Raw genomic sequence first — 26969 nt, 5'->3', positions numbered from 1 at the left:
TATAAGCCATGTGTATGATGAATGTATCCAGCTTAAATAGCTTGCCCCCAAAGAAAACCCGCTCGATTTTGTTTATTAAGAAGTATCTTTATTATATATGCATTAGGTATAGTTATCATTTAACGATGCATATAAATATTACATGTACGAATGTAAGTTTGTAAGCATTAAATCGTAAGATGGTCAACAGAACGAGGATTAGACAAGATTTGAACGTGAGGACTCGACTTTTTTTTTTGGCGGGGGGGATTTATGTTTTCTTCGGCCCGGAGTATGTGATCGTAGTAATCTATAGCAACGTTATAATCATAGAGCGCTTTATATGCGCCTGCTTAGAGTTCGAATTTCAACTTGGTGTTGTTCTTCTTACAGTGAAAACGGAGCCGTGGACTCGCGGTCCTTGCGTCCAAAAAGTTAATCTACAGCTATTTTATGGTTATTATCGGTATTATCGGGTTAGCGTGGGCTGGCTCCTTCCTGTGAGATCATTAAACGCTAGTCAAACACACATCTGCCGTCTTGTCCATCGATCGTATCCATTTCGCCACCAGCACTAACAGTTAAGTTAACATTGCTATTGAAAAGTGTCTCCATAAAATGGCGCTATCTCATGTACAAAATGTAGGCGAATCTACACTAAACTTAGGTTACAACCTACCGCGTTACGTCTGCGTGATCTTGAACTTGATTGAAATATGTTACGACGTTTCTCTGAACGCGTTGTGGGTTATCGGGAAGCGGTTCTCTGTTAGGCTAGGCTCGTGGTTTCCGTTTCGAAGTTTTACATATACATTGATAGAAAATATAAGTCAACTATGTCTAGGTTTTGCACATTCAAGAGTTTGAAACAACAAACTTAAGCTAATTTGAAAATCTTTATCCGCTGCACAGCGAATGTGTTTACTTGTTCAGCAGAAACATGAGCAGGCTGCAAGAGTATATTTGTTATTAAATTTCAGCTTTCAGAAGACTGTCAATGATTACTCACCGGAAGTTAATGCCTTTGTTGGCCAGCATACGGTTGCATTCACTTGAGCCGCTACCCCCGATTCCATCTGGCAATGGCAAGACATAGTACTCGCTTTCGGTACTCTGAAATTGCAGAAAAAGTATAAACACATGACTAGTCAACAGCTCTTATTATAAATATTTGTTATTCTCACCGTCTCGGTGAATTCGTGTTTGTATATTTGTGTTGAAACTTTCATGTCCGAGAATGGACCCTTTAGCGCAAAGAAATGTATGCTCATGGGCGTGCTGGTCTTGGTCTTGAGGATCAGCTGATAGGTGATGGTCCGCTCGTTGGACTGATGCGGATCGCGCTGGCTGTTATTGATGCGCGCTTTGACCACCCACTGCTGATTGAAGGCCGAGAAGCGGGCCGTCTCGTAAAAAAGCTTGTGCACGTACTCGTCTGTGCGGTACGGTTTCATTTGCAGATCTAAAAGATAGAATGTGAATACATACAACCAGGAAGTACGAGATTTTTATGTCACACCCACCATTGAATATGATCTTCTCGTAGCTAAGCAAGTCAATAAGGGTGTTGAACATCTTCTTCTCCTCCTTGATCCTTTCATCGTGGGCCTCCAGGGCCGCCATTACCTCGTATCCAGACTTCTGGGGATGCAAGCAGTTGCGCTCATGCTCGTTGGCTATGAATTAGTTGGATAATTAGTATAAATTTTGATGCGGGCTAGTCGATGCACTCACTCTCGTGGAAGGGTCCACGCCACTGGCAGCCAATGCGATGATATTTGCATTTGGTCGGGCGCTCCTGGCACTCGTGTTGTTCATGGCGTTCGAGAGATTTGTATGGGAACTCCTTGTTGCAGAACTACAGACGATAGTAAGCAATTTAAGTAATCAGATACAATAAGTAATATAAAACGGCTCACCTGGCACTCGCTGGGCAATTCTGAGGCAGCCTTCTCCACGGCCAAGTTGCGCGAGGCAGTGCTCTTGGAAATCTCCACACGGCAATTGGGGCAAGTGGCAATCTGATCGCGCAAGCTAGGAAAGGGACAAAAACCAGGACTAGTTAGTTGGAGTTAGTTGCGGCATTGGCAAGGATCTTAGTTTGGTTTCTAGAGTGGTTTCATACCGTCCATCCGCCAGCAGATGCGTGAAACAGGCGGCGCACATCAGATGGCCCATCTGGCACTGCAAATGAAAAGAGCAGAGGGAAAGAAAAACGCAGTTTTAGTAAATTCACGACTAAGCAATCGAGTGGTAGATGGATAGAGATTGAGAACTAAAACAAAAGTGGAATGAAAATTAACCTGCAATTAAAGAAAAAAGAAGAAAAGTTTTCTATTAGTCAAAATACGGCCTTGTTGCAGAGAGCTTGTATTGAGTTTTTATGGATGAGTGGGGTGGGTAATGTGGTGTTTCTGGGTGGGTTCTTCGAATGAATGAATCTATTTTGGAGTTCTCTTTGGGGTGGGGAAGATGGCGAGGCGTGGAGTTCTTGGCGGGAGGTGATCTGAGGTGAGGTCTGAAAATGTTTAGCTTTGGGGCTCCGGGTTGTGTGTGGTTTCATTTTTTTGGTTGAAATAAAAACGCTATTTTGTAGTTTGGTTTTATTTTGCATTCTCAAGTTTGCACTCTCCTTTGCAAATTTATTGAATTCAGTTTCACGTTTCATTTTTTGGGGTTTCTTTTTTGTTTGTTTAGTTTAAGATACATTTCAGGGTTTAACTTTAATGCTATTATGAAATCTGTTCTATGTACTTAGCATTTACGGTTACAATCTTGTTTCTTTTTCTTTTTTTTTGTTTTGTTGCGTGTGCTTACAAAGGTTACGAAATTGAGATTATTCACTTAACTAATATTAATCATTAAGAGAGGTACTTTATCTAAAAAAGGCTGCAGCAAAATCGAAATCATAAATAGTTGATAGTTCTGGTTTAAATTTAGCGTAGTTATCATATAGGTGTGGTTACTTTTCTTTTTTCCGTTCAAAGCCAATTACAACGTAGTGGTGTGTGTTTTCAATTGGTTTTCGGACATGAGTTGGTCAAGCAATTGATGAAGGGTCGGGAATAGTGGACCGATAACGGCCAGATAAAGTTGAATACCCCGCAGTGAAGTGAAAACTCAACCCCGCCGCTGTAAGAAGCAGTCATAAAAGTCGCCGCATGCGTTTATTTACAATTCGGTTGTGTGGAATGCGGGCCCGTTTCTCTCATTTTGGAATTTCTATATCTATTTTGGGAAATATTCAGCTCCGAAGGAGGCAAGCGATAGTCCCTGGGCACTATTTGTGGACGGAGTCGCGAGTTCTGAGCGATAAGCAATGCTTTTCTTGTGTATCTTGTGCACATAACAAAATTTTCATCGTCTCGAGGATCGTCCCGAAAGTTTCAAACAAACAACAATAAATATATACGGGTTTCACTGATATCGTTGTTCTTTTGTCTACCCTGCAGATATGAAACCCTAAACGGAATGCATAAAATGACTCCCCCTTAAAAATATGTGTATTACGTACAAATTTGACCGTCAAAACATTAAATGTCATGGGATAGGCATGTTATCACATGTTCGTGCTTGGAAAATTCCAATTGTAGTTTTATGTTAGGTCATTTGGAATCTTTTGACTTTCGAATCCAATTTTTCTCTGTGCTCTGTGTGTATCTTGTGAGGCATCTGAGTGTTCAAGTGTTTTACTGTATCTTGGCAGTTGAATGAACCCATGAATTCATGTTCTTTGACTGACAATTTATGACCTAGTCTAACTGCAGGCAGCAGCTGCTGGCAGTTCGATTGTTTAATGGAAAATCCTCGGGATTGACAAAGGAATTTAACTCGTTGAAGCGTTTTCTCCACCGATAACAATAACACAGAAAGCAGAAAGACGCAGACACAACAAAACCCAGCTGATGGTGTTTTTGTAGATAGAGAGTGGAAACAGAAGGAGAACGTCAACAGTGTGTACGAAAGGAAATCGCCCGAAAGATCAACGGCAACGGAAAAAAGAACTCAGGTGTGTTTTCAGGTATACCTTTCCCCCACAAACACACATGCACTTGGAACCCGAACTGGAAAAACGAGTTATTTCCAGATTACAGGTCTTAGAACCTGCAGCACGCTGATTCCACAAATTCATCAGCAATTTCCGAGGCATCACTGCATTTCCAATAACAAATATGCGTAGCACACACTCATTTCTATTCTTTCCTTTTTTTGCTACGTATTTAAAATCGGCAAAAACGTCGTTTCAATTTTCCCCAGGCCTCGAACAGCTGATTTGGCCACGACATTGGCGAGAGTGAGACAACAACAGCAACGCAGTGGCAAAAGCAAAACAATAACAGAGAGCAAAAATCCGAAGGTGCGTGTGTGTAAGTGTGCAGGGTGCACATACATACATGCATACGGAGAGGCAGACAGACAGACAAACATGCCAATAAAGAGGAGTGGAAATGAAAAAAAAGAGGAAAACAATCGGAAATTATTTTAGTTAATTAATAGTTTCTACGGGTTTCAGCGAATTCCTTCTGACCATTTAGTATGAATCAATCCACGGTGGTTAGGTAGCGTTATTTGTGTATAGAATGAAACGTTCATTTGATAGTTCTGTGTGGGTCAGCAGTTCTTTTTCATTGTACCGTAATACAAAACCGATTTCAATGACGCAGTTACGGCTGCCTTGGCACATGTGTGTTAGAGAAAGAGAGCAATGTCAACCTACACATACGCCTTACGTAAAAGATCTTGCACATAGGCGCAGCAGGAGGGGCCTGGAGGTTAGAAGGCCCCGGCTTAGTTTTGTTACTATATTTGTGGCTAGGCAAGGCAGTAAGCAGTTGGTTATCATTATAAGTTTCACCCCTCTTCGTTGCACTTCGGCCTACGCCCCTGCAGCATTTGAGACATTTCTGTATTTGTGCATTAAATTCAATCAACGTCAGTTACGGCAACAATGACGACGCCTGCAAAAGCATAAAATGAAAAGGAATGCGGGAACTGGGCCCAAGAAGCGAATAAATGAATAAACGAACGAGGAAGCACAATTAAGAGAATGAAATGCTGGAATTGCTCCGCTGAATTCTTCCCACTTAAAATAGGCCAATGGGGGAAGACATAATATGGACTTCTATGACGCAATACAGAAAATCTGCAGTAAGTGTTACTGCGCAAAAGAGAGTGAGAAGAAAGGGGGGTAGAGAGATGGGGGGGGGTCATAATTCATAGTGTGAAATGCAACGGTTCAATTTGGGGGGTTGTTTTCTAAAACGCAATAAAACTGCATTAGTTGGCCGAGAGTGCGACAGGGTCGGACTGCTTATGCTGCGGTTGCGCCCGCCCTCTCTCCCCCTCGCACTCTTTCAATGTTTTCAAGGCGAATAATGCAAGAGTGCCCCAGCTAGACATCTCGCTCTCGCACAGCTGTGTCTTGCTAGGGTGGAGAGAGGGAGAGAGGTGTTTTACTCTTACAGCTGAGCTGCCACGATTTGTTTGTATACAGAATGAGGCGCACACACACACGCGCACTTGCTGTTTTTCTTTTTTCGCCTTTTAAGCTCACACTTCCTTCTTTTTTTTTCTAGTTTACAAGGGCTTATAGTTCAAGCCGCTGTAAATACCCCAAAAAACTCACCTGGTACATGGCTGTCTTGGGCAAGTCCAGGCAGACGGCGCAGCACAGGGCATTGGAGATGCGGTGGGCCAATTTTTCATGCATTCCCGAAGCGGCTGCGGCACTGGAAAGCAAACTGCTGCCGCTGCTGCTGGTGGCACCCCCGTCCAACAACTGTTTCTTGGCCGGCGGCTCTCCGCTGCTCTGCGTGTCAAGCGGCACGCCCACCACATTGCCGCCGCCTCCCGACGAGGAGGACGACGAAGAGGACGAAGAGGCCGAGGAGGCGGAACTGGTAGTGGCCACAACCTGGTTGTCGCCCAGGAGCGGTAAGTTCGAGGACGACGGCGGCTGTTGGACCGCCGAGCTGGAGGATTCCACCGACATGACTGGAAATTTCCTTGGAATAATGTTTGTTGTGTTTTTCCTTGACACTCGCTTCGTACACAAACTCCCACACAACACGCACACTAGACTACTACACACACACAGGCAATACCCAGGTTGCTTTCCCTCTCGCTCGCACACTCTGTATGGCACTTTCTTTCAATTGCCACCTTTCCCCGCTGTCCGTAACGTTTCGTTCTCTTCTCTGTTCTTTCGCTCAGTTCTGTTCACAAGCCTTTTGTCCGCTGACACGTCCGCTCGCCAGAAGATTTGTTGTCTTTTTAGAAAGTACTGTGCGGTGTGACCGAAGGTTTTGTGAGGCTAAATACCAACAAGACGTATCGATGTTAGTAAAATGCCTATCGATGTTTTTCGATTTTCTGCTTTCTTTCAGCCCTAGCTGATCGTTAGCAGAGACACCGTGCCATACAAAAAATCCATTATACATGTTCATAAAATAATAATCATTATTTTACACCTAGAGTTACGGTATCCCTTTCCTAGCACCAGGACCGGCGACACCGTTTCATCACAATCAATGGATTTGCTTGGAATTGCACCAACATTTTTTTGCCAAATCATTTCAAATTTAGAATCCCGCGCAGTTTGCAAAACAAAGTCAACTGCTTCCATTTTTTTGCACGATTCGATTATGCTAAATTCAGTATTTTGCAGATCTTTGTGAGGATTTCTATTCTGTTTCATCTATATTACATATAACACCATGATTAATGACCGATTTTTTCGTAATTTCTGGCGTGGGGAATTCCGCACCCGCCCAAAATTTGGTTGGGTAACATCATAATGAAACATAGATTTTCTAAATTTAAAGAAGTAATCCGTGTTTAGTGTGTTGCCCTGGTCGCCGGCAGTATAGAATTCGTCACTCGCGAGATGCGGTCACACTGCTTGCGGCAAACGAAAAACATGTAAGAAATAAGATAATTTGATTTTGTCATTAAATTGTGCAAGAACTTTACAAAATACAAACGGTAGGTCCTTTATAAAATCCCCTCCCGCTAGCTGAACTGTGACTGGGCAGTGGAAATACGCAAGTCGTGAATTTCCCAGCGAAAAATCGCTGTTTTCTTAGCAGACATTTTTGTATCACCTCGCTGTGTGTGTGTGTTTGGCATTTTTTGTGTTTGTGTGTGTGTGTGCAACAGCGGCAGCAATTCGAAAAATAACAAAAGCAAAATGTTGGCTTGTTGAACAAGAAACTATACGCATAACTATCTGTTTTGCGTTAATAACGGCCATTTAGACAAATTGCGTCTTAAAAATATGTCTTAAGCTGGGTGTCGGTGGTGGGTTAAAAACAAAATAAAACAAATAAATAACGAAAAACGGCGTATTAAACATAATAAATTGACTTTGAATTCAATGTGCAATTATAATCACAGTTTTCGAAAAATAAAATAAAAGCATTTCGAAACATGGCTTTGAAAAAGTTAAAATTATAAATAAATAAATTTTGTTAATTATGTCCATCTGTTCCCACTTAAAAACAAAACGTATACATATGTGTTCTTATTTCCTTTGCTCCTGCTTTTCCTCTTCCCCTTACCATCTCATTCCCTTCCCCGCTGCGCCCTCTTCCCCTTTTCCTAGCCAGCTGTTTGTCGCGTTCCACAAATATGGCTGGAGTGTGGATCGCGCTTGGAGCCCAGGCTCCCACATTTCTCTATGTGGAACGCAACCTGTGGCCAGCTGTTGGGTCCTGTTGAACTCCCCCAGAAATATTTACATATATATGTATACATTTATTTTGTGTATATGTATATGCATGTGTGTATAACAACGCCAATTGCTAGGGCTTCTGCAAAATATCCTGGCCACTTAAAGTGTTACAGTGCGTCACAGGGACTTTGCCATTTCTAAAAGTTATTGTAATTATTTAATTATACTATATTTCAATACTCCCTAAAATCGGAACTTATGTAAACAGTGAAAGGATATTCCTTAGGAAGAATGCGCTATTTTTATACAGTACATTTTATCTAAAATGGATGAGAACTTTTCTACATTCCTCTTAAGCTAGATAAAATTATTAACAATAATATACTTTATTGCAAAATGGAGTGGCAAGCATTGTAGTCCATGTAACCCCTTGAGCGCGAATGTTTTCCCAACACTCCTCAAATGGGATCCACATCCACTGTGTTGCACACACAGCTGGCAGTTGTTGTTTTTATTCGAGCTCCTGTTCACATACACACATGCACATACGTACGTGCATGTATACAACACTCGGGGGTCGTTTGTGGACTCCATTTGGCTTGGCTGTTGGATCTTCTTTGCGTTTTCTTCATTCGTGCAGCGCCAATCGCGCGGTGTGTGTGTTGCGTTTTTCTTATTTGCGAAATCGCTGGGGAATGGTAATGAAAAAATATACAATATAGCAACAGCAAATCCTTTCAAGGAACTATTCAAATTCAAGTAATTACACGACCGATAACAATCGAAAGAATAGAAACAATGAAACAGGCAATTAAGTTCACAATATGTTGGCTTAGGTTCAGTGTGTATGTATTTTGGATTGTGTTAAATATAAAACTCTAAAAATATGAGTAACCAAGTGCAAAATGTAATGAAAAAAGTGTGGAAATGTTAGCAAATATGCGCGCAATTGTGTCTGTATATGTGCAGGAAAAAGCGTCCCCGTACACCCACACACAATCACTTTGGAAAATTTAATGAAATCCGCGCTATACCGCCCTCTCACTCCCACTCACTGTTGCTTTTCGGGATTTCATTTTGTCGCCCCGTTGTGCAAAAACAAACAACTGTTTTTCGCTTACCGTTACTTATTTTAATCCAATGTTCTTCTCTTTCTCGCATTTTACAGTCGACGCGCCTCAATTGTTAATCATTTGCCCGAAAATGCATTTCAACTGCAAAAAACTTACGTGAAAAACTGAAAAAGATAAAAATATTTTCCAAACGTACGATGTGAAAATGTGTTATGTGAAACTTAGCAGTTAAGCGCGGATTGTATGTATTATTTAAATTTTTGTTTTAATATTTTCTACAAAATAATTAAAAAGAACTGAAAAAAATCGAAAAAATAACGAAAAAAAAAACAAGAAAAAGTTTTTAAGTCAGTGCATATAAAACGAATAAGAAAACAAAAACAAAGCGTAACGAAACGAGAAGGACCACAAAAAGAAAGAGAACGAAAGAGGAATTGGCGAAGGCGGGAGCGAGAGAGAAAAATGTCAACGTTCTTGAACAATTTCTTCCCGGCAGGTAAGCAAAAACAAAGCCAGCCAAAGAAAATCAAACACAATCAAACACAGGGAACGTAAGAGCAGAAACACAGCTGGTGGCATGGGCGTAATGGAGGGGGTTTTGACGGACCCCCCCACCAAACAAGTTGCTTATACAAGTTGGGTTTATTGCGTACCAGTGAATTTAGATTGTGATGATATAAATGGTATGTTTTCATAACAACAACTCTTATTAAAGAATGGAGAAGTTTACTTATTCAAATCCTTTGCACACCTCTGGCCGGGTGGCATTTAATTGAAAGTCACCTTTGGCATATTTCATAAGCGTTCTCACCGGGGTCATCCTGTAATTCAATTCTGCGCCTCTCTCTCTGGTTTTTTTTTTCGCTCCACTGGCGGCATGTAAATTGAATTTTCCAACCGAAGCGCATATTGTGATTATTGGCAATTACATGGACGTGACCGAGGAACAAAGGAGGTACACAGTGGGTAGAAAGGGAGATAAGGACGGAAAGGAGTGGCGACTGGGAAGCGAGAATCCGGGCATAATCAATCTGGACCAGAACAATCTATCCACTTCCCTTTAATTACGTGCATTCCTCGCAGCAATACCATCGATTATCGTTTTCCTTGGCTGCCTGTTATTCCTGGAAACGCTCAGATTCCCATTTTCTACTCCTTGCAACCCCTCGGGGATCAGGAACAAGTTCCACACACTCTGCATTCACATTCTCCTGCATTTTCTTTGTCCTGCGAAAGAGATGGGAACACAGAGGCCGAGACTGGGAAACTCATACAGGTACGGCAGGAAAAACCACTTCCTCTGCTCCCAGCTCCCTGCCCCCTGCCCTTTGCCAAAACCAAAACAATGAGACCAGCACAAAGGCTGCTTTCCCTACGGCCACTGAAGCTTGGGATACTCTTTGGGGTGACTTTTGTATAATGTAACATTACCATATTATCCTATTATACCCTAAATATTTGATCGTCAACCGAAGATGTTGCAGGATTCTCCAGTTCATTCAGGAAGTTTCTCATTTTATTCGATATTGATTCACATATCTAGTCATGAAGGATTTGCAATACTTTCAGTAAGACAATAAATAATCAATTATCCTTGATGGCTTTTAAGCCATCCAAGTGAAAATCTCTGAACTACCTGAAAGGGTATAACAACAACCAAGCAGCCCAAGTAAATTGGCAATAGGTGGCAGAGGGGGTTGGCTGGGCTGAATGAATGCACTCGCAAACCCGTTTGCAGAGCCGAAAATTCAGACCGATCAAAACAACAGCGAACCAGAACTTCAACGCTATCAACAATAGCAGCTCCTTTCTGCCTTTCTGGCTTTATGTCTTTCTGGCTTTCTGCCTTTCTGAGCTGGAGTCAACGGCAGCTGACGGAAACACATTGACTTTGGTGATACGATGATGGTGATACCATGGACAATGCTACAATATGATGGCGCTGCTAACTTCTGGATGGTGCTGCGTGGTCTGTAGGTGCACTGGGTTACCTGTTGATGGCCCTGCCACTCACTCCTCCTCCTCCTCCTCCTCCTCCTCCTCTTCCTTTTTCGATGGTGTCCGTTCTGGTCGAGTGCAGTGGAAAACTGGTTTACCAACTCGCTCCTTCCCCGCGCCCTTGTCCCTCCGCTCTTTTGGGTCGAATTTAGCGTAAACAAGAGAGGTTCCTACGAAACTGGAGATCTTGAGTCTCTCTGTTTATGTGTATTAATTTTTGGCCAAAAGCGGATGAATACACCTTGCTAGAAACCGGAAAAGTCAACACGGAATATGGGAAACAGATTATGTTACCTTTAAATATGATATCAGAATCATGGCGTTGGGGACAATATTTTCCCTTCTGCACATTTTAAATGCGGAAGTGTGACGTAAAAACAAAATTATTGTGCATTCTCGAAGATGTCCTCATTTCGCGTTTAAGCACCCAAAATCATTTTTTTTGCACATAATACCTGGCAGTTATGGGTATTATGAGTCGTATTACTTCATGATTTGTGACCATCATTTCAGCCAATATTCTGTGCCTTTTCGTGCCGTTAGAACGTTTCGTCCGACGTGAAAAACTGGCGAGCAACTGGTTCTGTGTATATGGCCATCTTTAATGGGGTCTCCAGAGCAGCTGTTGGCCAGTTCTTGCAGGTCTTTCAGCTCCTTCAGCTCTTCCAGCTCTCTGGTTTTCAATCGCCAAACATTCAATTTGGGCCTTTGTTTATGGCCCATAAAACAGCGAAACAACAAAAGGAAAGCGCCTCATTCGTTCGTCGGCTGAACGCTGTGCAAATATTTTCACTCAACTTTATTGACGCACCAACTAAAAGCACTAAACCAAAGTCCGTCGATTCATCTGCCCAAAAAAATCAACATAGAGCCGGGCTTAATTTTATTTCTATCAACTTTTTTACTGCCTAACGATTCGTAAAAGGTTTTTGCTTTTGTTCTTTCGCTTTTTATTGTGCGACAAGTGCTCGCAACATGAAAACTGTGTATCGAAAATATAGGAAAAACTGTGCAGGAGCCTGGCAAACTAAATAGACTATAGAGGCTGAAAACAAAACATAACTATCGATTGATTACTCTCGAGTTGGCTGTCTGCCGCGACAGGAAGCCCGCTCTTCCCTTATTTGTTTACAACATTTCGCGGAAATTGCCTGCAAATAAGTTTTCCATCAGCGTCCATTTCGTTCCTTCGGTGTTTTTCTCACAGTCTTTGTTTACGCCGCTAAATTTAGTTGTATCAATTATGGAGGGGCTCCACAGAATGGGGCTTGCCATCTTATTATTAACCCATCAGGTTTATTTTTAGTTAGTCAGCTTTTTCTTTCGACATGACTCATTTATCGTGTCATTGTTTTTAAGAACGCTATCAAGTCACGATGGGAAATTCATCGATTCCTAGTTAAAATTTAAGTGGCACTGAATGCTTGTGAGGAAATGAACAGATTAGTGTGACACTTTTCTGACCAATTTGTTATGAGAAGTCCGAACAGGAACTCCTACATTGTTCTGACTTTAGTATCCTTATCAATAATGTAAAAATTGCCATTTAGTACACAGCTAATTTAGAATTATCGCGTTTTAAGCGTGGAAATCGCCTTCCACCTCTTTTGTTTTGTGGCCCATAATTTAATTATCGCGCTGCGAGCGACATTGCAGACAAGTTGACGTCGCTAATGTGCCACACTTGCCACTTTTGTTTGTGCAGCAGCTTTGACACTAGTTTTTCGCGTTTATTTTTTGCGAAATTCCAAGGCGTCGCGCTGGAAAGTATGCAACACATTCTTTTGTTGGCACGCACCCGACTTTTGCATATATCTTCGCCTTCCTCCTTTCATTTTGGCACAAACGGCTAATAATGACACCAGCATGGTGTTTCCCACGTCTTTCTACGCCTTTTCCCCCTTTTTGTCTGTTCGCGCCTTCCTGTGTCTTCTTGGCTATTTAATTTCGCATTCGCTTCTCGGCTTGCCAAAAAATCACATTGCGCCCTTGGGCCAAAATGCTGTGCACACACGCATTACTCATACGCCCGGGGTGTTCCGCCCATTTCTCATTGCCCACTCTGCATTTGCCGCCCATTATAATGGGATATATCCCCCAAATATCTCGTAAATACGCCGCTGGGCCTGTGCTCGCTGTCCTAGTGGCCATAAAGCAATTTGGCCAAGTGCGTGGCCCAAACACGTGCCAGGCCGCACAATATGCCAATCTCGGAGTGGAGGAGCGAGTGTCTGCCAGTTTTATTGCCTCTGGTCGGTGCCATTATCTCCAGTTCCGTGCTGGCGGGCAACGCGGATATCCGGTGCGTTTTCATGCAAATGTAGAGTTATTAAAAGGACCGGATTCTGCGTAAATTGTTCTTCCACTCTGCACTATGAAGGTGTTTTACGATCCTTGACGAGAGTTTATGGGAAAGATATTCGAAACTATAACATCCTATTATTTAGTTTAAATGGATATGCATGCAAGTCTGATAATAAAAGGTGGCGAATAAGAATTGGTGAACCCGATTAATTAGACTTTGTGCACTTTTCAAGTGATAAACTCCAACTGATAATTATCAACATTAATTATTCCTAAATATAAATAATTTGTTATCTGTCAAGGGTGCTTCACCAATTTCCATTATCAGTACTCGCCCCATTCTTAGAATATTCGAAATTATCGGTTCGGTTCAGTGACTTTCAAACTGTGTTATCACGCGCTCGTAGCTTTTGCATTTTGTTTTGTTTTCTTCGCTGTTCGCTTTGTTGGGGGATTTCGTTTTGTTATTTCTTCTGGTTTTTTATTGTATAAAAGTGTTTGTTTTTGTTGTTCTCGCATTGTTGCGCTTGGCTGTTTGCTTTTGCACTTCGCTTCGTGTTTTTGTGCTGAGAGGTGTTTGCTTTTTATTTCGATTTCTCGCGTCTCTCTTCAAATCCCCGTTTCTCTCTCGCGCTGTCTTTTCCTTTGCGCCGCTTGCTTTTTCTGTGTTTTTTTGTTAGTCACTCTTTGGCAGCGGTCGCGAACGTAAGCAAACGGCGGGTTTTTTTCGAATACGCCTGTTTAACCCACGAACCGCCCCCTTCGACACCTACGCCCCTGTCTGTGGAATTATCAAATGCGAGTGTGTGAGTGCTGCTTCTGTCTGTGTGTGCCTGTGCTTTTGCGTCTGTGTGTGGGTCTTAACGGTTAACGCGCTGGAAAAGTGGAGCGATAAAAAAAAACAGTTGTGCTTCGGAATATAATGCGTGACATGTGTTAACCCCCCGAGGTAAAGTGTTGTTGCTTCTGCCGTCAATCAGACAAGAGCATCAATCAAATGGTGACTCCGAAACTGAGACACACAAAGAAGAAGAATCCCGCTGAAGTGCTAGGGAGAGGGGAGGTAGGGAGGATAGAGGGAGTCGCGGAGAACTTTCCCAATGTGCTCCATTTCTACAGTCGTTCTTCCTTATATCCGACCTCGGCATATTTCTGTGAATAAAATTCTTTAGAATTTATTTAGAATTGAAACTTGTTTTGTGATAACAGCGTGTTGAGATTAAAATTTATGAAAAACAACGAAGTCTTGAACATTCCACATGGCAATTTTGCCAATTGCAAATTTACGACGTGCAATTTAGTCGTATTATATTAATACTTCAAATATCAATCTTTTTTCTAATAATTCGCGTGATACCTGTTCGATTTACCGAAGTTTGACTGTATCGCTCTCCCAGTCTGCATATCATTTTGCGGCCCGCTTCACATTTACAACTTCCGCTACTGTTGTCACCCCCACCCACTCCAGACTCCCCGGCCCCCTACCACCCCCCTTGTCAGCCACCAGACTTTTTCTTTGTCAACTCGATGGCCGCATTTCGAAAATTTAAAACTTCGCGCTGTCGAAATCGCATGCATACGAAAATGAATACGAATGGCGAATAAATAAAAAGCGAGTAGGCTTAATTTCGTGTGTACATATTTACACACAATTTACATTTCGTACGTTTTCGTTTGCGTAGTGCCTGTTGTTACCATTGCTCGTCAAGTTGGGCTTGAAGTTATATGATATATGAATGTATTTCCAGCTAGATATTAACTAGCGTCTAAAAACCCCCCGACTTGACCTTATCCCCGGCCCGAAGCGATTGCAAACAGCTGTTCGGCTCAAGCGTCGATGATTGAAAGCAGCTGTTGTTGCTCAGCGAAAAATTGGGTCAAACTGTTGCTGTTTCTGTTGCTGTTGCCGTGTCTCTGCCTTTTGCCGCTGGCAGTAAACCAACCAAACTTGTCTGTTGGCCAACAAAAAAACAACGCTCAACTTGGCTCAGTTGCTAGCTCTGCTTGATATTAGGCTGGAGATTGAGATCGGCTGTAAAGACGATTGTCAAGCGGGCCACGGTGCTGTTGGCCAAGTTTAGAGAAGCAGCCACTAGAACAGAAGTCGCGCAGAAAAGCCATCTCGATCATGGGTTCCCACCAACAGAACTAATTTATTCCTTAACCGCAGCGAAGGAGATTGGTGGGAAAATATTAAGCTACTTTGTAATTCCTAACTATGAGAGCATGATAACAAATTACTTCGATCTCTATCTAAGTATAGAATAGGAATCTATGAGCACATTAAATCATAACTAAATATTTGTAGTTAAACACATTTAGCCTTTACCAACTTCAAGTGCTACATAGACACTTAAAATATTCAGCTGCATCAACATGGAAATACTGTCTTAAAAGCAAAGCAAAGCTCAAAGTTCAAGCGTATTTAGCACTTTTTACCCGTTTTGTCACATGTCTGTAATGTTTCAAGTTGCTTTATTATTATGAGCAATTAGCTTTAATTTTAAAAGCAATTTTTTTGTCAGTAAGCTTTAATTCACTAATACTGGTTTCCAATTATGTTATCATTGCTTACACGCGCACTGGTTTGCCTTAATTAGTTATTTAATCTAATGTATAGATTGTGTTATGAATTAGCCACTGTAAAGAACTCAGCCTTTAATTTATCTTTCCAAACCTACTAGGCTATTATTATTTCAATTACAGAAAATGTGCTTGACTTATGTGTCTCTTATCTTTATACTTTTCAGGTAAAGTGTCTCCTTATCATTTAACCTCAAATGACACTTTACAGGTTTTGTAGTTCTGACTAGAGTTCTCTTGGTTCTGGGTTTCTATCAGTTTCCTTTGATCTCACTACCATTATGTACACCTTGCAGGTAATGCTCTCTATATATGTATGTTCATATATATAATACTGATCCGATTGTGCCAACCGTTTGACTGCGGTTGGGCTGATAATGAAGGCAAAGCCTTGGCTATAAATATTTCATTTATAATGTACTTACAAATGTGTGCGAGTGAATTATTATTACACCGACAGTTTTGCTAGCCATAAAGCGATGGCCACGTGTGTGCGTGAACCCCGTTCTTCTACCCGTTCCGCCCCTTCACCCCCAATGCGCCCCATTGGATGGGAACTTATCAGATGATCGCTTACAGCCCCTAGCACGCCCCACGCTCATAATTAGAATCCGCAAAATACTAGTTTTGGCGATGGTGATTGCACCGAAAGAAATCACCATGCTTTGGTTTTTCCTTTAGAAGATATCCCTGACTTTAATATATCAAGATGATGCAAGTGAGTCGCTTATTAAATATTCATCTGCTTAATATCATCTACGAAATGATCCCAATATCTGGCAGCGAGTAATCAGAACGCGATGCCCCGCGATCGAGGTGTGTAGGGGTCATTGCAACCGAGACTGGGGGCCTCTCAAACTGTGGGCACTTTTGTGCTGTAAGAGCAATAAATAAGCAAACAAACAAACAAACAAACAACGCCAATGGATTTTCATTGTTCTTACTGCTGCGCGTGTGCCTGCAGAGCTTGAACTTTCCCAGTACAGTGGTGTTTGGGTAGCCCAAACTACAATCATGGGAATATTTAACTCTACGCTTAATGGAGGGAATTAATAGAAGAATTAAACCATTGGGTAATATTATGGTTAGTTCTCGTATGGAAGCACATGCTGAATATTAAATACTTTAATGTGATGTGTGTTTGGTAATAATTTTGAAGATTTTTTTATAAGTTCTGCCAACTTTACTCAGTGCAAATTAAAGCTAGCGCTGCTTGACTGTATCTGCAGCAATATGCAAGCAACAACAGCACCATCTGCAGCTATGACCACATATTTACAGTTAATCGGACGGACGGGCGAGCGAGCGGCCCCACACCACACGCCCACTTTGTCTTCGCCGCTCGTCTGTCATCGTCACACAGTTTGACACGCACTGTGGGGTTGCCGCTCTCTGTTGTCTTGGCTCTCACTCTCTTCTGACAGCCAATGCACAGTGGGACGAAACTGTTAATTTATAACTGCATACATAAATGGGATATATTCCGTTTAAAATTGGATTAAATAATATTGAGTTGGAGCACCGAAATTCAAATATATATTTTTGGAGTGTGGCGAAAAAATCTTCTTAACAAAGCACATTTTGTACCCCTGCGACCACTGTGCGCAATCGCTGGCTGCCGCGTTTCCCCAAAGCAAAACAGCGGTTGGGGGTTTCAGTTTAGAGAACGCTGCACTGGCGCTCGGTTCGTGGCGCGATCGATGGTCTTGGTTGGTCTGGTTACCCGATTTGAACCGATCCGATGTGTTATTTTCACCGCTTGCATATTCATTACACTTACACAAAAAACAATTACGCGCCTCTGCTTTTTGAATAATAGCAACAAAGTGAGTTGAGCTGGGCGGTAAATGGTAGACCATCCGTACCGCTCTGCCACATCTACATATTCACTTAACGTGACGTAACAGCGCGGTTTTTTTGTTATTGTTTGGCCTGCTCCCCAAACGTGTGACTATCTGACTATCTATCTATATACGAATTCGAAATATATACACATGTATGTATGTATGTATCTGAGTGTGGCGTTTTCATGAACGCGTTCGTGATCTTTGAAGCAAAACAAAGCTAAAGCTGTCCATTTCACCGCGAAACGCAGCATAAGGCAACGGCCCAATAATCATCGGTTTTCTATGTGTGAATATATACTGAATACTTTTATATATGTATAACTTATAACTGAAGACCAAAATTGCTCACGTAAACCCTAAAGTATAGACGTGCCTACATATACATTATTTTTGTGCCGACGTCATGCCAACAAACAAGCAGTGGCCAGCGTTTTATGTAAACTGAGAAACAACTTTGATTCTGGCCATGTTCAAGTAAGTTTCGACCAGCAACACCTGGTTGGAGGCTCTCAAACTGTGGCCTAGTCCTAACAGGTTATCGCCCACCTTCTCCTTCTCCTTCGCCGCCCCCTAATTAGCCTGCCCAGTGCACAAAATATAAATAAATTAAGGCACACATAATAATTATCATTAACATATGTGGGCATTCAATTAAATCGTGTGTGCTTGTTTCGCTCGTGTGTTTGTTTTTCAATTCGAAGTCAAATAAATAAAATCAGGCTACAAATTATTGCTTATATGGCCACAGCATCATCAACAGCAACAATAATCTCACAATTCATAAACAATAAATGGCCTACGAAGTCTAACTACCCTTTAAAAAGAAATATATGTTTCAGCCTACTGATTGCTGCGCAATTATTTTGAAATAACATTCTAAAATGATTTCAGTGTGGTTTTAGAATTTAAATACTTATTAACAATACTGGTAAACCCATGTATATGTACCATTCTTTTTGATAATAGACTAAATCCCCGCAAAACCTATATCAAAAGTATTATAATCCTGTGTCAAATTTATTATATTATATTATATATGAACAGTTCTTTAATGGGGCAAAACCAGCAGTACTTGATAAAATGAAGTCAGTAAATGTATTCTTCGCCGTCGCCTCCCTGCCAAAATTGCACGAATAGTGAATACAACCTGCTCCAAATAAATATAAATATTTTTACGTATTCGTCTATATGCTATATAGCGATTTCAAGGCCAATATCACTTGTTTTCTCTTCATACATTGGCAAGAGGCATTGGCCCCGTACCCCGAATCAAATGCTTTGCTTTTGAAATTGAATTTTTCACTTTCGGTTTGTCGAAGGCAAATTCACTTGCATTCGAATTGAATCTCGAAACGAAACGAAGCGAAGCAAGTCTGCTTAGCATTGATTCAGCACTCGAATATCTGATCCGGTGGAGAGGGGGTTCCAAAATCAGAGAACTTTGAAAGCAGACCAAGAATTCAGCATAGCACTCATACGTGGATTAGTCATGACGGCGCTGCTTCCGAGTTGTCTACATAGGAGGAAGGTATAGTGATTAACACCTGAGCAACCTGACCGTAACAACACGCACATACAGACTACATACTACATGCTACTATAATATATGCGGTTGTATTATTATATTTCCTTTAAAATGTGCAAATTGCCAAGTTCTAAGTTTGGCGGCTCAGTTGTTTACCGCAGAAATTGCGTCTTGGCTTTATTTACTGCGACCTGGAGTCGCAAGAGGAAGCGGGAGCAGCCGAACAACAACCATATATATTGCGCATACTCCAAAAATGTTGGGGCCTACGCGCGTTATCGTCGTATCGATAACTGTGGAAAATAACAAGAATTTTGGTTTGCTTCGAAAGGGAATAACTGTAGGGGAAGGGTGTCTAAGGAAGGGGGAAGAGTTTGGTGAAGCAGCCTTATCGCGCCAACAGCACACACAAAGTATTCATGTTGATGTTTGTTTAATTGATTTCTAATCAATTATCGTCTGTAACGCAACTCTCTCTATAGTAATTCCCATTTTTCTGCTCTATTTGTAGATACGGCTGCTATGGATCCAATTTTCTTCTCGCCAACGAATGGTATACCGTCAGAGAGTAAACTCGCCACTTATATGGTAAGCTAACTTCCCCTCCCACCCAATTAGCTCTTATCACAGTCCCCCAAAACAAAAATAAACCGATTGAAAACAGGGCGATAAGAGTTAAGAGGAAGATTATGATAACACCACCGCCCACCAAAAAAACCACCCATTGAAAGCAGCTGTTGGCCCCCAAGTTAACAGCTGGCCACGTTTACGCGAGTATTTTTAATTATGCTTTATTTGTTTTCACTCAATTTACTCGAACCATTTCAGTTTCAACGCTCAGTCGCACATAATATACACTTGACCGACTTTTTCGGCTTTTTTTCAATTTTATTTTCGGGTCCACTGACACACAAAGTGCCATATAAGTCGTATATGCAAGTTAAATATCAATTTGAGTTTATGCATGGATTTCGTATTCTTTGTGGGGTGTGTTTTGCGAATCTTGAACAGCTTGGCAATTATTAACTATAAAATATTAATGTGCCAGCCGCATAATTGCCATGGAATGGTGCTAATGGAAAAGTATACGGAATTTAATGGCATTAAGTGCTATATTTGCCGCTCAATTCATTTTTACAATGCGAAGATCAGCAAATCTAATAGAGCAATTCAATGCGAATGTCGTGCAACCATGACAAACTTTAAACAATTCAATTTTCACAATTCGAAGCATTAGTTACTCAATACCTACTGCAATGTCTGATATATGAAGTTGTGTTATTCAGATAAGATAATGAATGCATAGACAATACAAACATTGGTCGAATTAGTAGTATTTTGGCAAACGGCACTCAAACAAAAGACCCACTGATTCGATTGCAGCATACCACTCATATCTGTAATTTGTAAGATCCAATTATTATGCTATCTCTGCTATCTTTAATTTTGAACTTTCACTACAACTGAATTTCTCACTTTTTTCTTTGTATCTCTCCGAATCTCAATCTATCCGTCTACTCCGATTTTTTGTGTCTCATCCCAGAATCGACAGAATGTCGCCACACCGAGCGGTTATGGGCTGAATAACGGGTTCTCACTACTTAATTTGGATTCGCCCCTAAATAAAAAGTCCCAGGTAAAGCCGTAAATATCTGGTTCCCCTTCCCAATTCTTCCCAATCGTTCTCTGTGACATCCACGAAACGTGTTAGACTAGTGAATGTTTGCGTAGCGGTTTATACTAGCCCCTTAGCGTAGTAGTTAGTTTAGTTACGATCCTATCCATCAAAGTGAACATTATTGTCCTACTGTGTGTTCTTTACAGGAGTGTTTTCATTTTCGATTCGGCAAGAGAGTATATTGCATTCCATGAAGCTCTGCACTTGAGCAAAGGGTTAAGGCCCTTAAATTGACTCCTGCCGAATAAGAAAATCGAAACAATCGTTTGGGAATCATGGCTAATAACTGTCTTTTAATGGATTTCCCATAGGTCACGCCGCAGTCGCCCGAGTTCATTCCAACGCGCATTAGCTCGACACCCAACTTCTACGCACCATATCATAACGCGCCCATGCAATTGAGTAATGGGCTCAACGGCGTCAATGGGTTAACAGCCGCCGCCGCAGCAGCAGCAGCCGCAGTTCCCTCCTCCGCGTCATCGGCGTCCTCCGCCTCAGTGACCATCAGCAAAACGGCCAACGGCGGCGCCTCCATGCTCGCCCTGCAAAAGACCGCATCCATCGCCACTGTTACCATCGCACAACAGCAGCCACAGCATCCACAGAAACAGCAACAGCATCCGCCGTCGGTGGGCGGAGGAGCTGTGTCCGCCGCCTCCGCCCCCATAGCCATTAGTGGCGCACCACCAAATCCCGCCGCAGCTCCGTTCGTCAGCAGCATGTCTCAAACGCCGCTCAAGGGCAGGGGCGCCATGATGCGCCAGGAATCACCCACGGCAGCCATGATATCGGGCGCAGGACCGGGTGAGAAATCGCCACCGCACGGAATGACGCCACACGGAGCATCGCCCATACCATCAGCGCTGCCCACCAGTGTACACCAGGTGCGTTAAAACAAACTGCAAGCCTTAACTACTCCCTATTTATCAAGTAAATTCTTAATTCTGCAGGAGAACGTTGGCGGCACCATATACTTTTATCCGACTGCCAGCGCACAGAACAGCCAGCCCGTCGTCAATTCCATGGTGGTGGACGGAACGCATCCGGCTCTGCATGGCGTGAGTGCTGTGGCACCGATGAGTGCGGGCGTTCCGGCGTCCATGATGTACACGGGGCATGTGTATCCGGGACCGTCCTCCAACGTGGTCACCTTGCAGCCAAAAACGCTGCTGGAGTCTGCCTTCTTTATGCCCGACGAGATGCGCACCGAAGTCCTTGCCCGCAACGAGATCTCCAACCTGATTATGGACGCAGCGGAGGCTGCGCAGCACGCCCTGCCGCTGGAGGTGGAGAACTACCATGCGTTATATCCCCTGGAACCGCCGGCGCAGCCGATGCACGCCAAGCTCACGTTCCCCGCCACCACATACAGGGCCACGCACAACACGACGGGCTACAAGTACTGCTTGCGAAGGATACATGGTGCGTAGATAGTTGTACTTCCTCAATTGTTCATTAATTAACATTGTAATTGTGCTTTAAGGCTTCCGCCTGCAGTCAACCAAGTGCATGACGCTGGTGGAGATGTGGAAGAAGCTGCAGCACACGAATGTGGTACAACTGCGTGAGGTGTTCACGACGAAAGCATTTGGTGATAACTGTAAGTGGGGAAAGGTCTTTGGAACCATTAGCTATAAGTGTGTGTTTAATGCTGCTGTCCCTGGGAATTGAGGACGTTGTCATCTCTATAATAATGGGGTAATTAGAGTACATTAAGATAATAAGTTTGCTTTATGCCATAGGATTGCCAAGTTTGCCAGAAAATTATTCTATACGTGTCATGCATGCGATTGCTGCTGCTATTTATAACTCAGCACTTTAAAATGCGTAATCTCAACTGGTCAGGGAATAATTATCACACATCGTTAATCACTGATATAGAGAGCGTTAAACTTGATTCCTTTATAATATTGTGGCTTCAATTAGACTGAAGATGAAGTGGGGTATTTTAGGTAAATTCAAACCTACTTAGTTACCATGTCAATAATGTTTATCGGGCACCTACAGCTTTAGTATTAGTGTACGACTACCATCCCGGCTCACAAACATTACTGGCCAAATACTTCACTCCGGCGCCAGAGACCAACGGGTACACTGATCCATTCCAAGGCGAGGCCCGCCCCTTCAGGTGCGTTTTTTATTGATCATAATCATGTTGTTCCACCAACTATTAATTAATTGCTTATCACAGTCATAAGAGTAACATGCAGCGAACGAGCAATGGACCCCTGCTACCGGAGGCCACCATCTGGTCGATCATCATGCAGCTGACCGCCGGCTTAAAAGCCATCCACCATGCCGGTCTTGCATGCAAGTATGTAAACCTCCGTGTGCTAGACAGCCAGAAACTCACTGATCAATCTTTCCAGAGTTCTTGATCCCACAAAGATCATAGTGACGGGCAAGCGTGTACGGTTTAGCTCATGCTGCATCTCGGATATAACGCAATTCGATCCGAATGCGTCCAATCCCTTGGCACTGGTTAATATGCATCAGCAGGTAAGATGGTCTTTTATTTTGCTGCATAAGCTGGAACAGAAACTAATTACACTTGTTCACGTGTCTTTAGGACGATCTGACCGCTCTGGGTCGCTTAGTATTAGCTTTGGCCTGCCGCTGCCTTCAATCCGTGCAACGCGACAACGTCCAGTCGAGCATCGATATGGTCACGCGAAACTACTCCACCGATCTGCGAAACTTCATTGTGTATGTAGCATATATTGTATAGCCATAGCCACTAAACTATAGAATTAACACGTGTGATTTTCAGTTACCTCTTCACCACCAATAACCGTCGCTCGGTGACCGACCTAATGCCGATGATCGGTGCCCGTTTCTATACGCAGCTGGATGCCCTGCAGAGCAAAATTGATATGCAGGAGGACGAGTTGGCCAAGGAGATGGAGAACGGGCGGCTGTATCGCATATTGGTTAAACTTAACAGCATCAACGAGCGACCCGAGTAAGTTTACATACAAATTTGCTTATATTTAAACCACAATCTTCACATCAAATATCCATTTTCTACAGCTTTAATCTGGACTGCACTTGGTCCGAGACTGGTGATAGATACATGTTGAAATTATTCCGTGATTATTTGTTCCATTCCGTCACTGAGGATGGCCGGCCCTGGCTAGATCACGCACACATTGTACAATGCCTCAACAAGCTGGATGCTGGCTCCATAGAGCGCGTAAGTAAAGTCGGAAAAGGTCGGCCAGTGGGTTCAGAGATCTCATAAAAGCTAACTTGACCCCCATTTTGCAGGTGCAACTGATGTCCCGCGACGAGCAATCGGTACTCATCGTCTCCTATGCTGAACTCAAGAATTGTCTGGAGAATGCCTTCTCCGAACTGATGTCAAGCGCGGCCAACTGAGCAACTCGAGAAAAAACAAACAGCAAACAAACAGAAAAACACGCGCAGCTCACTTAGCCACCCTCCGCACGACCACAAAACGACTACGATTTAACGGATTAGCTACTAAGTGAAACATTCATTACGACTAAGACATTTTGAGAACCATAAACAAGTAAAATACGAAGATGTTTATTGTTAAGCCAAACCGAAAAAGAAACGTAAAACAAAAAAAAAATGAAAACCGATATCCAATGTTATGTTAGCTTTTAACTAAATTTTAGGCATTTAAAACAATACAAAAGGAAACAACCACAACCACAAAAAATAAACCAACAACTTTTTGAAAACGAAATCTCTCCAAAAGAAAAAGCAAAAACACAAAAAAACGCAAACATTAAAAAAAAAAACAAGTAAAACAAACTAAAAGCTAAAAAAATTTGAAAAATTTGTTAAAAAATGCAAAAAATACATAAAAAAAGAAAAAAGAAATCACGCAAAAGAGCCGAAAAAACATGGATCTATTTTTACAGAGCTAAGAGAGGATGAAAGTATTTATAAATATGTATTAAAAATCGAAAGAAAAAAATTGTAAAATTTTGCAACAATAAATAACTGTAATGACAAACAATTGCAACAGTGCAGCAAATCGTTGAGCAACAACAAAAAAAGATAAATTCAATGCAGAGTAGATGGATAAGGATTATGAGAAACGTAGAGAAACTAAGAAAGTGAACAAGGAACCACATCAAATGTTTATAAAGCATGTCTGACAATGATCGCCTGCCTCTTCTCCCCTACAGTAAACAAAAAATATATGGAAAAGAAGTTACGAAATCGAAAAGAATTGGATAGGAACGGAAAGCGAAAGGCGCAGACGAGCTAGAACGACAGCCGAGAACGTTTTTTATTTTTCAAACTGTATTTTTTATAGCAAAATATTTTAAAATGGAAAAAACACAAATTTTCTAAATACAATTTAAAATGTTTACAAAAACCAAAAACGAAATGAGATGAGAAACTATGTATTTGTAAAGAAAATGTAAATGTTGGTTCATGGAACATGCAAAGCGACGCACAGCGCGACTGTAGAAAGTAGCTCAACGAGATACTCAAATCTCTGAAAACTGAAACTGAAAACTCTAAAAAAAAAAAAAACTGAAACCAAAACCGAAACCGCAACTAAAATCGAAAAGAAATTGTCTAGGCCAATAGCGTGATATGTACATACATCCATTTTGAAAGAGTCTGCGACACGCAATATCTACATTCGAACCATTTGTGTTGCTCTCACATGCCGATCAACGATCCAAGTGCATATATGTGTATTGCCACGCACGCGCTGAACATCCGAGTACAATATTTTGCTAATGAAAGTCTGTCTCTAGTTGTAAAACTCCTCCCCGCTATATTCCAATCCACTCCAGAAGTCGCGTTGCGCCTGCGCGGCCGCATATCTCCCAACCGAAGATGGAATGCCTATCAAGATCGAGTCAAAAATCGTTCGAGAGATCGGAGTTACTAAAAGGCTTCAACTACTCCTCACCACCAACAGATACCAAATCTCATGAAAGGGAAAAGCAAGGAACTTTTAAATACATTTAAGTACAATTTAATTTCAAGACTCGTAACAACTGCATATGGATATCATTTTTTGTTGCAACGAAATAACGACGATGAGAGAAAGAAATCTAAAGGATCTAATTTTACAGAGTCCACTCACAATTCCTCTAAGCAAAAGTTTCCAATTTTGGCAATTCTATCCTAAGTGTTATAAAAAATGAAAAAAAAAATATGCAAATCAGTAGATGGTTCGTTTACCAGCTTAGTGTGATTTATACTAATTTTGTACTTGTTTACAACTCGATTTCTTAAGATCTGATCAAATGGTTCATGCACTTCAGTTTAGTTTTAATTTTACAATATTTTCCTTGATTTTGTACACTTTTGTACTTTTATCGCTCTTTCCGTTTGTCAAGATTACGGCGTACTTTATTTTTTAAATTATTGTGTATGTACATCAACGTAAGACTAATTATTTAATTGAAACAAAAAACGAAATGTATAAAACTTTTTCAGAAAACCAATAAAAAAAATAATAAAATTTTTAAATCCGGTGTGTTTTATTATTCTGATCATTAAAATTGGATTATAAGAGTTACACATTTACAGATGTTGGGGATGCATAAAATAGAACTAAGAAAATTAGGCGCATGCGCACAGCGAGAAGAGAAAACCGTCGGCAAATTCATATCACCACAGGGCGGATTTCAAACTGCGCGCCCTCAAATCCCTTATCAAGGGTGGTTCTGTTTCAGCCCAAAAGAGAGCAACAGTTTTCAGCGCGAGGCGACCGTGCCGGTGTGCGAATAATTCCCAACATGTTAAAGCAGTCCCCGCATGGAGTAGCTGATAAAAATTGTTGTCAGGCACTCTGGTTTCTCTTCAATTGTCGAATAAATCTTTCGCCTTTTACTAAAGATTTCCGTGGAGAGGAACACTCTAATGAGTCTAAAATAATTTTTTAGTAGTGCCCTGTCGCAAGACTGGGGCCATTAAAAATAAATATAAAGTAAATTCTTGAAATTGAAAATACATGCTGTTTTCTTGTTGTCAATAGAATGGAATTAAAACTCCATTTTGTATGTTTTTTAAGTTTGTTTTTATTTTAACTACGTAATTACAACTCTATAATACAAAGTTATTGTTAAAGTTGAAAATGTACAATTTTCTCTGTGCCTGTTTGTATTAGATTGCGAATGACATGGGGAGTTGAGGCAAAAGCATTGGGAAGCTTCGTTTTAAAGGGGAAACTGTTTCGCTTGAATTTCAAATTCGTTCAAATTTCGAATGATAGTGACTTTTTAGGCCGATTTCTTGTTGGTTGGTCTCTTATGATTATCACAGTTTGCTATACGGAAGTTTCGGGCATCTTCCATATAAACCTTTTTGT

General features: G+C 41.6%; 2 protein-coding genes and 1 non-coding gene across 7 annotated transcripts; 2 read left to right on the top strand and 1 right to left on the bottom strand.

The window, feature by feature from the left end:
• Nucleotides 1-66: 66 nt before the first annotated feature.
• On the bottom strand, nt 67-6267 carry LOC6533439 (cysteine and histidine-rich protein 1 homolog). Of its 2 annotated transcripts, none has more exons than XM_039374102.1 (8): nt 5606-6267; nt 2105-2163; nt 1899-2037; nt 1714-1837; nt 1503-1655; nt 1164-1441; nt 989-1092; nt 67-928 (listed from the first exon to the last, which is right to left on the bottom strand). In XM_039374102.1, the coding sequence occupies exons 1-8, from the start codon at nt 5969-5971 to the stop codon at nt 901-903; spliced, it is 1251 nt and encodes a 416-aa protein (XP_039230036.1). In that variant the 5' UTR covers nt 5972-6267; the 3' UTR covers nt 67-900. The 2 variants fall into 2 exon arrangements, with proteins under 2 accessions (XP_039230036.1, XP_002094150.1); XM_002094114.3 differs by having other exon boundaries at nt 1899-2013; nt 5606-6266.
• Nucleotides 6268-8239: 1972 nt separating this feature from the next.
• LOC6533438 (PAN2-PAN3 deadenylation complex subunit PAN3) lies at nt 8240-24647 on the top strand. 4 transcript variants are annotated; one of them, XM_015194534.2, is made up of 14 exons: nt 8240-8349; nt 8820-9220; nt 19493-19569; nt 20525-20617; nt 20971-21543; nt 21610-22081; nt 22143-22259; nt 22667-22787; nt 22851-22973; nt 23029-23158; nt 23229-23365; nt 23430-23621; nt 23690-23852; nt 23927-24647. In XM_015194534.2, the coding sequence occupies exons 2-14, from the start codon at nt 9187-9189 to the stop codon at nt 24035-24037; spliced, it is 2343 nt and encodes a 780-aa protein (XP_015050020.1). In that variant the 5' UTR covers nt 8240-8349; nt 8820-9186; the 3' UTR covers nt 24038-24647. The 4 variants fall into 4 exon arrangements, with proteins under 4 accessions (XP_015050020.1, XP_039230035.1, XP_039230034.1 ...); XM_039374100.2 differs by lacking the exons at nt 8240-8349; nt 8820-9220 and adding an exon at nt 17476-17930; XM_039374101.2 differs by lacking the exons at nt 8240-8349; nt 20525-20617 and having other exon boundaries at nt 9089-9220.
• Nucleotides 24648-26445: 1798 nt separating this feature from the next.
• On the top strand, nt 26446-26568 carry LOC6533437. The gene has a single exon (XR_005561394.1). It is a non-coding gene; the product is annotated as a U5 spliceosomal RNA (small nuclear RNA).
• The last annotated feature ends 401 nt before the right edge of the window (nt 26569-26969 follow it).

This window comes from Drosophila yakuba, chromosome 3L (genome assembly GCF_016746365.2).
Source record: "Drosophila yakuba strain Tai18E2 chromosome 3L, Prin_Dyak_Tai18E2_2.1, whole genome shotgun sequence".
Classification (NCBI taxonomy): Eukaryota; Metazoa; Arthropoda; class Insecta; order Diptera; family Drosophilidae; genus Drosophila; species Drosophila yakuba.
Note: the sequence above shows the minus strand (reverse complement) of the source record. Positions and strands in the feature narration are given on the sequence as shown.